Source organism: Prunus persica, chromosome G8 (genome assembly GCF_000346465.2).
Source record: "Prunus persica cultivar Lovell chromosome G8, Prunus_persica_NCBIv2, whole genome shotgun sequence".
Taxonomy (NCBI): Eukaryota; Viridiplantae; Streptophyta; class Magnoliopsida; order Rosales; family Rosaceae; genus Prunus; species Prunus persica.
In genome coordinates, this window is record NC_034016.1 from 17,994,372 (window position 1) to 18,007,129 (window position 12,758).

Consider the following 12,758-nt stretch of genomic DNA (forward strand, 5'->3'; position numbering starts at 1 on the left):
TTACTATGTAAACTCCATCACATATCATGCATCACCCATCGAAAACCCGCTTCCCTTTCAGACACACCCCATCTGATATCAAACCCCACCCAATCCCTTATCAAGCCCCACCGCATCGAAAATTCCCTCCTCTTGCAGACATACCCCATCAGATTTACAACAAGCTCCACCGCACACCTCATCCCCTTTGAAATAGAGCCATCGCACAACCCATCTATGCAATCCTTATCGCACAACCCATCTCTGCAAACCCGAACCCATAGCACAACCTATCTCTGAAACAAAGCCATCACACCCACAGCCAACCTCAAACGCCTCACCCTGTCGCAAACCACCATTGCCTTAGCCATCACAAACATCCATCACCAATCTGTCAAGTTTTCACAAATCCTTCGAAGAGCTAAGGTTTGATTTCAATTTTAATTTCTATATTTACGTTTCTAAGTGTTGATTAAGCCTAGTTTTGATTTCAGTTTTGAAAAGCCAAAGTCTGATTTGAATTATTGATTCCAACTTTGTAGGTGCAAGGTTCGAACCTGGTTTTACGAAACTGGATTTTCGTTTCGGTGGATTACTACCGAAATGGTTACATTGCTTCAGTGGTAGTCCACTGAATTTCAACCTGAAATTAATTTTACTTTCGGTGGTTACCACCGAAATCGTTACCTTGTTTCGGTAGTAGTCCAACGAATTTGTTTCCATTTTCCAGGAGATGCCTACCGAATGTATTTCAATTTTTCAGTGGTACTCCACCGAATATGTTTTCTTTTTTCAGTGATAGTCCACCGAATTTGTTTCCGTTTTTTAGTGATCATCTACCGAATACGTTACTGAATGTGTGCTTAATATTATTTTTTTAAATATGAAAAGGACTCGCATAGGTCCTACTGAGGCTTCATCATCTCGACCTAATGGACAATGTCCCACAGCCTCAACGAGGAGACAGAGAGAGGCTTCCCAAGATCACTTTGAGGATACTACAGAGGTTGAAGATGTAGCTCATACTCATGATAGTAATGTTGACGCAGAGGTTGAAGATGTAGCTGCTACTCATGATAGTAATGTTGAGGTACATGTCGAGCCTACTGAGCCATCTCAAGTAGGTCCCATTGATCCATCTTTACTTATGAGTTTTAAAACTCACATAGCAGCTGCAATTTGGAATAACCAGGTAAGTCATTTTACTGTGACAATAGAAAGTTGAATATAAGTCTGGTTCATGGTAATTAACCTAAATATTTTTTTTGTTTTTAACTAGGAACGTGAGCCCATTAGGTGCATGTCGAAGACATCTACCCTTTGTGAATGGAATGGGTAGGGTAATTCAAATAATGGTATATTCAAAGGGTATATTCAGAGGTCTAGATTAGAGCAACTTATTAGGTGTTCTTATCAGAATGCAGATAAGATTGTGGTATCTACATTCGTTGAAAGGTGGGATCCCGAAACAAACACCTTTCACATGTCTTTTGGTGAGATAACCATCACATTGGATGATGTGTCATCTATTTTAGGCATACCTTTACATTGGATGATGTATCATCTATTTTAGGCATTCATGTGTCTGGTGCAGAGGTTGCTCCGCTTGAAGATGATAACGACACAAATTTCGAGTTGTTAGTTAATTACTTAGGAGTGACTGATGAAAAGGCTACTAAATAATTGCACAAATACAGTGATGAGTATGTGAGTTTGTCATGGTTACGAGCGCGATTCTCCAATGTTTCAGGCAGATTCAGAGGAGTACATCATGTATTTGCCCAGATCATATTTGCTATATCTCTTGGGTTGCACTTTGTTTGTTGACAAGACTGGCACAAGAGTCCAAATTGTGTACCTTAGACTACTTAGAGACCTTGATAGTGTTGCTGGTTATGCATGAGGTTCTGGGTGCTTAGCATGGTTGTATAGACAATTAGGCCAAGTTTCGAGGTCTAAGATGAAACAGATTGCTGGGTACATGACTTTGCTAGAGGCATGGGTGTATGAGCACATGCATGGTATTGTATCAACATCACAGGCGTTCCATACAATAAAGGGAAGTTCATGTCCCGGTATAAAAAAACCTTATGGCTTCTGTGAGTCTGGGTGAAGGCTTGAGTAGCTTCTTGAAAAGGATTGGGCTCTGGATTCCTTGATGAGAAACCCTTTCATTTTTTCTTGTTCTCAACTGGTTTGATATCATGTCATGCTTCTCTTGTGAACACAAGCTTGTTACGGGCATTTGTGATGTTTTGCCCAGGTGTATAGGTATTTCTTAACCTCGTTAGTCTTGAATTTTTTGGACCACGTCTATCAATTAACATCAGAGGTTCTGCAAAAGTGGTGCCTAATATTTGATAAAAGTGTGGAATATTTGGTTTCATTGAAGGAGAAGCAGTGAAGAAGAGATGAGAAGCTGAGTAAAGAAAACTAGAATTTTTTGTTGTATGGAGGTAAGAAGAAGAGATAAGAACTAAGTAAAGAAAAGTTGAGATTGGGAGTGTGAGGGAATAGAAGTTTATATAGATGGTGAGTTGCAAAGGTGGGTTAATCTGTTTCTAGTGAAGCGTGGATGACATTTGCAAAGCTACAGTTGTTGTATGTGAGGTAAGTTGAGAATGTTGAAATCGGGAGGGAATGAAAGTTTAAATAGATGGAGAGCTTTCATTGTCCAACAGTTGTTGGATGGAGACAAAAAATGGTTCTAGAATAAAAAGAGATAGTCAGGTAACTCATTTAGCATATTTGTTTAGTTTTCCTCTTTCGGGTTAAACCATCTCTATCAATTAATGTGATAGGTTTTGAAAAAACTGTGCCCAATAATTGATTAAGATATGGAATATTTTGATCCATAGAGAGAGAAGCTGAGTAAAGAAGTGAAGTAAAGATGACAGAAGATTTTTGTTGTATGTTAGGCAAGTTGAAAATGTTAAAATCGGGAGGGAATGAGAGTTTAAATAGATAGAGAGCTTTCACTATTCAACAGTTGTCGGAGGGAGACAAAAAAGTGTTCTAGAACAAAAAGATATAGTCAAATAACTCACTTATTTGTTTAGTTATTTTCTTTCGGGTTAGACCGCCTCTATCAATTAATGTGACAGCTTCGGCAAAAATAGTGTCCAATTATTGATCAAAATATGAAATATTTTGATTCATAGAGGGTGAAGTTGAGTAAAAAAGTGAAGAAAAGATGAGAGAAGGTTTTTTGTTGTATATGAGGTAAGTTGAAAGTGTTGAAATCATGAGGGAATGAGAGTTTAAATAGATGGAGAGATTTCACTGTCCAATAGTTGTTGGAAGGAGACAAAAAAGGGTTCTATAACAAAAAGAGATAGTATGGTAACTCACTTAGCATATTTGTTTAGTTTTCCTCTTTCGTGTTGGACCGCCTCTATCAATTAATGTGGCAGGTTCTGGAAAGACAGTGCCCAATTTAAGTTATGATTTCGAGACAAATTGGTTTGTATTATTAATTATATTTTGTGAAAACTTATTATATTTATGTTGTGATTGCTGGAGACTTAGTGTTGATTGTTGGAGACTTAGAACATAATGGGAAGTGAGACTCCCCTACAGGAGTCGAACGATAGTTCATAAGATGGAAAGAAAAGTATACAAATAGGTCGAACAGGCGAGTGAAGCGAGTTGCTGGCTCATCTTCGTTCAAGGCAGGACACATTTGACTGAGTAGAGACAGCTATGGAAGCAGCAATCCCTTGCCTCATGAAGGAGATAAGCTTTACGTAAGTAGGGCCTTACCTCTAGGGGGAATTGTTTGTTCGACTTGTATACAACGAATCCAGCCTATTTCCTCAACTTCGTCGACCATTGGAACTCCTTTGTAAAAAAAAAAGAAGCATTTTGTGTCACATTTCTTATTTGAGTCCCCTGTGGCCAGTACAATGCGCTAGTAGCATCTTCTATAACTCAGCTGAACTAGTTTCAAGGGCTGGATTCCCTCGGATAAGTAAATAAGTCTCCAACAATCAATACTAAGTCTTCAGCAATCACAACACAAATATAATAAGTTTTCACAAAACATAATTAATAATACAAACCAATTTGTCTCCAAATTATAACTTAATAATAAAAACAACAATAAAATAATACAAACCAATAGTCTCGAAATCATAACTTAATAATAAAACTCAATACTAAATTTCCAGCAATTAAAACATAAATATAATAAGTTTTCACATAACATAATTACTAATACAAACCAATTTGTCTCAAAATCATAACTTAATATTAAAAACAATAATAAAATATTACAAACCAATAATCTTGAAATCATAACTTAATAATAAAACAAAGAATAATTTCTTAATCATTATAATATTTTTTCTTCGACAACACCCAACTTGACAACAGCTCAGCCACAAGCATGCACCTGTATAAACGAAAGGGTAATTTTATTGGCACCCCAAAATTTGCTTTTTGCACCCCATATTCTCCTTACACCCCACTGAATTTTAGTAAAATTTAAAATTACTCACTACACCTCATTTTTCTTCCTAGATTGCCCTCATGAACCCCATTCCTTAACTTACTTGTGTAAATCCCACTGAAATCGTTACCTTGTTCAGTGGTGGTCCACCATATTTGTTTTCATTTTTCAGTGGCTATCCACCGAATGTGTTTATGTTTTCAGTAGTAATCCACCGAATCTGTTTCAGTTTTTTAGTGGTATTCCACCGAATATGTTTCTGTTTTTCAGTGGTAGTCTGCTGAATTCGTTTTTTGTTTCCTTGAATTTGTTTCTTGTTTCAGTGATTATCTACTGAATTCGTTATTGAGTTTGTACTTAATATTGTTTTTGACTAGGAATGTGAGCACCTTTGGTGCATGTAAAAGACATATACTATTCATTAGTGAAATTGGTGGGCTAATCCAAATAATGGTATATTCAAATGGTACATTCAGAGGTCTGGATTAGAGCAACTTATTAGTTGTTCTTATCGGAATGTATATAAGATTGTTGTATCTACCTTTGTTGAAAGATGGCATCCCGAAACGAACATCTTTCACATGCCTTTTGGTGAGATGACCATCACATTAGATGATGTGTCATCTATTTTAAAGGCTCACCTTGTTTTTGTTCCTTCAATGGGAATAAGATCAAAATAGCTTACATTAAATTTGTGGTCGACAATAAGGTATTGAAAAAATAAATATATTTCGGTTCATTGCCACTGAATTGTAGGTAAAAATTCGGTAATACACCACTCAACACCGTTCCATATTATGGTGGATCTCCACTGCATTTGAAGTTAACGGCCGGTCAAACACAACCGAAATAGGTGCAATCTTTCGGTGGCATCCCACCGAATTTACCTATCGCATTCGGTACTGGTGTACTGAACGCAACCAGCGAACCATCATAAAATCCTAAGCTTGAAAAAGGCCAAAAAATAAACTCATACCTCATTCGAAGCCTCTTTAAATTCAATATCACCCTTCATGAATAAATATAATATATTTTTTCACAAATATAAGCGTATAAACCTCATTAGGGTTGTAGGAATATGATGGTTTTAGAAAAAAGTCTAACTAGGGTTGCAGGAACATATGTGGTGTGTAGTGAGCAAATTTAATTTTTATTATAAATGCTTTTTATCCTTAATAAATTATTCATATTTAAAATTAATATAGGGTGCAAAGAGCAAATAATGAGGTGCCAATAAAATCTCCCTAAACGAAAATAGCCTTTTTTTCAGGTTGGTAATGGTTCAATTTTGATTATTTTCGTTATTTTCAAGTGTCATGTGCGCGAGTCATTGGGGGTGTCGATGGATAATAACATGGCTAACTCTTTGTAAATGGAGTTTCGAAGTCCACGAGATCGGCTTTCAAGTCTCGTTTTCCTTTTTCTTAGAGCAAAAATAAATAAAGAAGTTATTCAATTAAATCCAAGTCATCAACAATATTCCTCTTTTCAGCCTTCATACAAGCATGCAACAGTTGAAGCATAGAGTGTATATTTCCATCATGAGCTGGTGAATGATCTCCAGCAACAAATCTATATGCCCTGTGACCAACATGCACTAAACTGTAGCCAGCCACAACCCTAACCCCTCTTTCCTTCAACAAGCTTCTCATACTTGCAGCATCCATCCACAACCCGCTTGCTGCATAAATACTTGATGCCTGTAAATACCCGGCTGAGTTTCCAGGCTCCAACTCAAGGACATGAGAGGCAGCTTCTAGACCAACTTCGCTGTTCCTACAGCTTCTACAAGCACTCAATAGTGCACCCCAAGCATTGCTTGCCCGGGCAGCCGCCTTCAAATCTTGCGGAAATCTTTTGATAAACTCCATTGCCGTTACAAGCTTCCCCGCTCGACCCAACATGTCAACTACGCAAGTGTAATGTTCCAATCTTGGTTCAACTCCATGATCCTGAGCCATTGAGTTGAACAAGGAAACACCCTCTTCAACCAAGCCTCCATGGCTACAGGCAGATAGCACAGAAAGAATGGTCACTGCATTGGGCTTCAAACCATACAGCTTCATTTCTGCAAGCAAAGCTAAGGCTTCATGGCCAAGACCGTTCATTCCATATGCCGCTATCATGGCACTCCATGACACAGTGTTTTTTTCAAGAATTTGTCCAAAGGCCTTTCTTGATTCTCCTATTGACCCACATTTCGAGTACATGTCAACAATTGCAGTGCCAACGGCTACTTCTGCTGACAAACCTGTTCTAATAGCAATGCCATGCGCCCATTTTGACCTCTTCAATTCAGCTGAAGCTGAACAAGCCTCGAAAAGATTTATAATGGTGATCTCATTGGGCTTCTGGTCTTGTGCCTGCAACTGCATCATCTCATGGAAGACAGCAATTGCTTCCTCAGGTCTACCACAACTGGCAAACCCTGAAATCATGGTGCTCCATGAAACCACATCTCTTTTCTTCATCCCATTAAAAAGTTTCCAGGCATGGTCAACGTCATTGCACTTTGCATAAGTATCAATGAGAGAATTCAGGAGTAATTCATTTGATACATATCCCCGCCTGATTGTTACACAGTGCACGGACTTGCAATGAAACATGCGCAAATGCTTGGATGTTTGAAGAACATTCACAAGTGTCACTTCATCTGCCTCAATTCCTTCCTTTCCCATAGAATAAAACAGTGTTAGGGCATCCAAATGCCTCTCATTAAAGACAAATCCCGTCAAAATGGAATTCCATGAGACTCTATTTCTTCGTGGCATCGCGTCAAAAACTTTAAAGGCAGAATCTGCATCCTGACACTTGGAATACATATCAATTAAAGAATTTCCAACAAACAGATCACAATCTAAACCTCTATAGATTACCAACCCATGGACCGATGTTCCCATGGTCAAGTCCTTCAAATAAGTGCATGCTTTAAGAATACTGACCATACATAAACCATCTGGCTCAATACCAAGCTCATATACCATCTTTTGGAACATCAGCATCCCAATCTGAGCTTCGTCACAATGCACAAAACCACCAATCACCACACTCCAAGAGATGACATCTTTGTCACGCATTTCATCAAACAATTTCTGCGCACTGTCCATGTCAGCTTCTTCTGCATACAGACTCAACAAAGAGTTTTGAACTGAAGATAAAGAACAAAACCCCCCTCGAATCACGTAACCATGTACTATCAGACCCTCAAACTTATATCGAAGGCGACGGCAAGCTTGAATTACAAGCACCAAAGTAGAAGTATTGGGTTGAAACCCATCAGCACAAACCCTAGCCTTGTTAAACCACCACAACCCTTGTACTAAATCACCCCCATCAAGGTGCCCATAAGCCAATATATTCCAAGAAACTCCATCTCTGCTCCTCATACAATTAAAAACACCCAATGCAGAATCTAGGTCCCCTGTTTTGATGTAAAAGTCCATGGTGGAATTACCAATGGAAGTGTAGGATTCAAATCCATTCTTGATCAAACATCCATGTACTGACTTTCCATAGGTATGAGAGAGAAGATTTGAACATGCTTTGAGAATAGGAGGGAAGGCTGAAGGGTCTGCTAGTTGAAGTCCAGCTTTCTTGATTTCATGGTAGTGGCAGAGCAGTTCTTGCCATTTTCCATTAGATGATAACTCTTTGAGCCTCGAATTGCAATTAGAAACACCCAAGTGAATGCTTCGGAAACGCATTTCCAATATGCCGCACATATGCATACGCTATTATCATGGACTCTTATTTGTAAATTGTAATAAAGTTTGATATTTGTAGAGTTCGAGTATAGTATTAATAAATAAATACACGTTTTATAACATAAATGAATTAATAACATCAGTGGCAGTCGCAGGGAAGAATTTCTCCTTACTTGACAAATGTTTTTGAGCAAAATACACACACTCCTCTGAGTAAAAAATTCAGTCCAATTCTTTTTCTCATAAAGGTTTTCGGCAATTTTTCCGAATTGTAACTTGGGAGAAGTTTTTAGCAGAAACGTCCTGTTCTCTTTCTGGACGCATAACATCGTCTGTGATAGAAATAAAGAATTTTGAATTTCCATTTCTTCTTTGGACAACAAATTTTACAAGAGCATGTGTGTTTGAAGGGGAAGGGGGGAGGGGGTGTTTAGTTTTCTTCTATTCACTGATGCTACAAAGTCGAAGATAAGGGTTATCAAACATTACATATTTTGACCAGTATGCCTTGTACTTTGAAATGGCCAAATCTAGCCATGGCTTGTAGTTTCCATTGTAATGGATAACAGCTGCATTCTCTATTGCCGTTTGATTGAGGGCTGGGTCGTAGCCAAGTCCCAACGCATGCCAGCCCCGATCCAGCGGATGGGTCAGGTTATAAAAGGTTATGAGTCCTGGTGGCAATGTACCAAGCTTCCAAAGAGTTCTATCCTCATTCTGCAAAACAGTTATTCCATCATCATTCGCCATAAAATTTGAACACACCTAGCTTACATAATAAATAGGCATAAAGTTTTTAATTTTAAAAAATAAAAATAAAAAATTAAGCAACCAACAAGAATATGTAATATGAGTTGAGAATAAAAAAATGGGGATCAAGGGAAGAAATGAATGTAATGAAACTTTACCATGTCTTGCCAACGATGATATATTCCAGTGATGTTTCGCTTCCTCCACTCCTTCAAGTCAAAGATATTCATGCCGAATGCCCAGCCACAAGCATTTGGATCGAAATTTGCATAGATTATTGGATTTGAGAAGTTGAGATATTTATCATACCGATGGAAGCTCTCTTTACAGGTCTCCACTGCACCATTTACCATCCCTTGAAGATCAACAGACCAAAGAGGTGTCAAATCCTTCTGAACTACAATATCATCATCCAAAAATAGGATCTTGTCCAACTTTGGGTAAACATCAGGAAGGTAGAATCTGAGATGATTCAGCAGGGACAAGTATTTTGGATTCCGATATTTGAGATGATCAGAACCCAGTGAGAGGGATGAAGGATGATTTGCCTTGAAATAATATTCTTGAAGTCTGGCGGATTCAAGTTGACGGAGAACAGAACACGAAGAAGAATTCAGCCACTTGAAATCGTCAATGTTTTCAACCTGGATTGTTGCTCCTACAGGAGGGTTGACAAGAAACCACATTCTCATAGCAGCATAATTTAGTTTATCGGTGACTACATGGAAAACATGCTTGTTGGGTTCCTTCGCATGCAGCACAGTAGAATTAACAACCACTGATGTCGCTAGAACATTATCGGAAAAGATAGCATAGTGATAGAGAGAAGGATCCTGAAGCTTTTCTTTGTTTACATCCTCTCTACTATGATAACCCAGCAAGAAATAGTCGGATGCAAGTTGTAGAGGAAGGCAATGTAACGGTTTAGGGACTGTTTTTGCGGCAAGCTGAGTCAAGAATGCACTCTTTTTCTTCAGATCACTTACATTCTCTTCAGTTGACTGAAGCATGGCTCTTAGCTTCCTTTCCACAGTGAGGCAGTCATATAATTTGTCCTTTGCTATAGAGAGAACGCGACCCATTGCTTTTGCTCGGTTAAGTGCACTGGTAAAAGGAAAAATAATAAAAATAAAAAAACGAAAAATAAAAAAAATAAAAAAACTAAGCATGAAAAATCAAGACCGAGCCTGGTAAGCTTGCAACCAGATAAAGAATAGCAAAAACCTCGAATGAAGCTCAACATCAGAACTCGCTTCTCCGATAGCATGCTGACTAAGTTTTGAGTGTTTCATGAGAGAATTATAAAGATTGCTTTCATTCTTAGACTTGGCAATGTTTGCGTAAGCTTTGGCCATTATAATCTGATCCAGCATAAGTTTCAAGGTTGAATCAGAATTTGGGCTTTCATAATCACTTCTCCATATGCTGTACTTTCCCTTGACAATGGGGTCAAAGCCTTTTGATCGTTCAATTGCTGCTGCTGCCATCTGGTTATTAGCTTCTTTATCTTTTCCTATCAACTCTGCAGTCCGAAGATTCCTCCTTTCTTGCCGCATTTCCTAACAGGCCAGGAAAACCATCAAAACCCCAACCCAACAGAACAAAACGATTATAGTGAAGTAAAATAAGAAGCATTTGACAATTCACCCGCCGCTTGAGCTTCACTGGGCTCATTGATGATAGACGAGAATATGGAAGTTCACCTACTCCAGCTTGATGATCATCTGGAGGATGCTCAGTCTTCTCTTCAAAGGTCATTCCAGATTGAAATGGATCCTCAACCATCTGGAAATTAGCACTAACTAGTAAATTTCCTGTCAATGTTTCTATCTACAAAATACAACTCCAATCCAGTTGAGCTAAAACAAATAGAAATATTAAAGGTTGTGAAAAATCTATCTACATGGCATTCATTGCCTCCAATATGAAAGGAAACTGAATATCCAATACCTGAAAACTCTTTGGATGGTCATGCCTTCCATCAACAGGATTTTCCAAGACCCAGGAAGCAGACAGATCCCCCATTTTAACCCTACTACTCCGCACAGCTCCAAGATTGTTGCTGTATGTCGCAATTATGTCAATATTCTGTGTAGAATACGATAAACATAAGCACCAATGTTATCTACTCTGAACAAAAAGAAAAGTACCCGTTACCAATTACCTTTTCATCTGGAAGAGTGCTGGCTCCAATGACAGAAGATACACCTTCTTCCTGTTCAGTCAGCATTTGACCATATAGTAAAGATTTTGCAACATGATATGCTGTTTACATAACAGCCATTTCAATTAAAAGATAAAGATGAACATATGAAGGAGGGGTTTGCGGGTGTCTGTCAAAGATACATATCCCTTCAGCAATTAATCAACTCTATTACCACCTATCATATGAATTCTATCAATTATGTATATAGCTCCACAGGTATCATGTTCTCTTTCCCCCTGTTCATCACTCTCTCCCTCTCTTCCCATCCCCTACTCTCCCTCCCTCTATCCTCTCTCATATAGCGATCAGTGAGGGAACTTAAATGATTGATGATCAAAATACGACTCTATTGGAACTATTCCCTTCAGCATAATGCATTTTCTTAGATCATCAAGAAGAATGGCAAAGAATATAATATACTAAATATTTAGTCATCTATATTACCAAGTCTGAACTTACTCATGCAGGAAACTATACTTGCTAACTTAAGTTCTGTTTTGTAATTCGTTGCTCAGGTATTCTGGACTTCACATTTTCGAACTACCCTTTTCAACCATATCTTGAATAAAGATAATGAATCAACTGCTACAAGCATGCCGATGAAAAGGAAACGTACACAACCCCATGTAAAGATATCAAAGGGATACCAAATCACAAACAACTAAAGAAGTGTGTTTCTTACAGGTTGCATAACCATAATAGTATCACCACAAGTGCATAGTTACTAAAATTAACATCCAATTTAAAAAGATGGGATGGGAACCTTGCTGTCTTGGCATTGCTCGCAATCACACAACGGTTGATATTTACTGATATCTCTTCGACTGAAATAAATGCACATGAAAGGAAATCACCAACAGCAATCAAAACGATGAGAGAGTAACGAGTTGGATAAAATCAAAAGAAGCAAATCCGAAAATCAAGAACAAAAAGGATCATGCCTTGCTGAAGCATCGGATATATCTGCTCCAGCTAGAACAGAGTGTAAAGCAACCTGAATGTATTGATACATCAAACGCATAATTTAATACTGAATCTGAAATAAATTGATACAGAACTAGATCAATACAGCATTAACTACTAAATTAAGATTAGCATTAATCAATCTACATAAAACCCTAGAAAACCACAACGACAGCCCCAAAGAGCACGCAATGCATAGACAGGGTCAAAGCAATAGAAGCGCGATCCAATTCCAAGCAGAATCGTCGCGAACGGACCGTTGAGAGGGAATGAAAAAAGAAGAGAAAGTAAATTGTTTACCAATGAGATGCAGAGGACAAGCAGACGAACTTCCATTGCCGATGTACAGAAGAGGAAAGAGAGAGAGAATCGCTTCTATTTCTGAATTTCTGAATTTCCGATTCATTACAACGACATGGTCGTTCCCCCCTCCTTCCTGCTTTTTTTTTTTTTTTGGCCCTTTTTCCTTGTTACAAAAACGACATGTCATAAAGAGGTCTGTGTTAAACAGTCGAACGACATGGCCATATTGGAGTCTTCCTTAAAGTCACAACTTCTTCATGGCACGTTATGTTTGGGAGGGAGTGTTTCTAGACTTGCTAAAAGCGCTTTTTAACAATCAAAAGTATTTCTGACTGCCTTGACAGACCTATTTAAAAGTGTATAAAAGCATAAAAGAGCTTTCTACATAAGCACCTGAACTTCT

The 12,758-nt window shown here is 38.2% G+C and overlaps 2 protein-coding genes across 5 annotated transcripts; both read right to left on the bottom strand.

The window, feature by feature from the left end:
• LOC18768886 (pentatricopeptide repeat-containing protein At2g17210) lies at positions 5,866 to 8,365 on the bottom strand. The gene has a single exon (XM_020570082.1). It carries the CDS (start codon positions 8,155 to 8,157, stop codon positions 5,878 to 5,880), a length of 2,280 nt encoding a protein of 759 aa, XP_020425671.1. The 5' UTR covers positions 8,158 to 8,365; the 3' UTR covers positions 5,866 to 5,877.
• On the bottom strand, positions 8,472 to 12,673 carry LOC18767939 (probable galacturonosyltransferase 3). Of its 4 annotated transcripts, none has more exons than XM_020570083.1 (9): positions 12,353 to 12,673; positions 12,031 to 12,083; positions 11,853 to 11,913; positions 11,048 to 11,098; positions 10,834 to 10,971; positions 10,531 to 10,668; positions 10,108 to 10,442; positions 9,042 to 9,987; positions 8,472 to 8,850 (listed from the first exon to the last, which is right to left on the bottom strand). In XM_020570083.1, the coding sequence occupies exons 1-9, from the start codon at positions 12,386 to 12,388 to the stop codon at positions 8,575 to 8,577; spliced, it is 2,034 nt and encodes a 677-aa protein (XP_020425672.1). In that variant the 5' UTR covers positions 12,389 to 12,673; the 3' UTR covers positions 8,472 to 8,574. The 4 variants fall into 4 exon arrangements, with proteins under 4 accessions (XP_020425672.1, XP_020425673.1, XP_007200300.2 ...); XM_020570084.1 differs by having other exon boundaries at positions 8,536 to 8,850; positions 10,834 to 10,945; positions 12,353 to 12,446; XM_007200238.2 differs by having other exon boundaries at positions 8,536 to 8,850; positions 12,031 to 12,125; positions 12,353 to 12,432.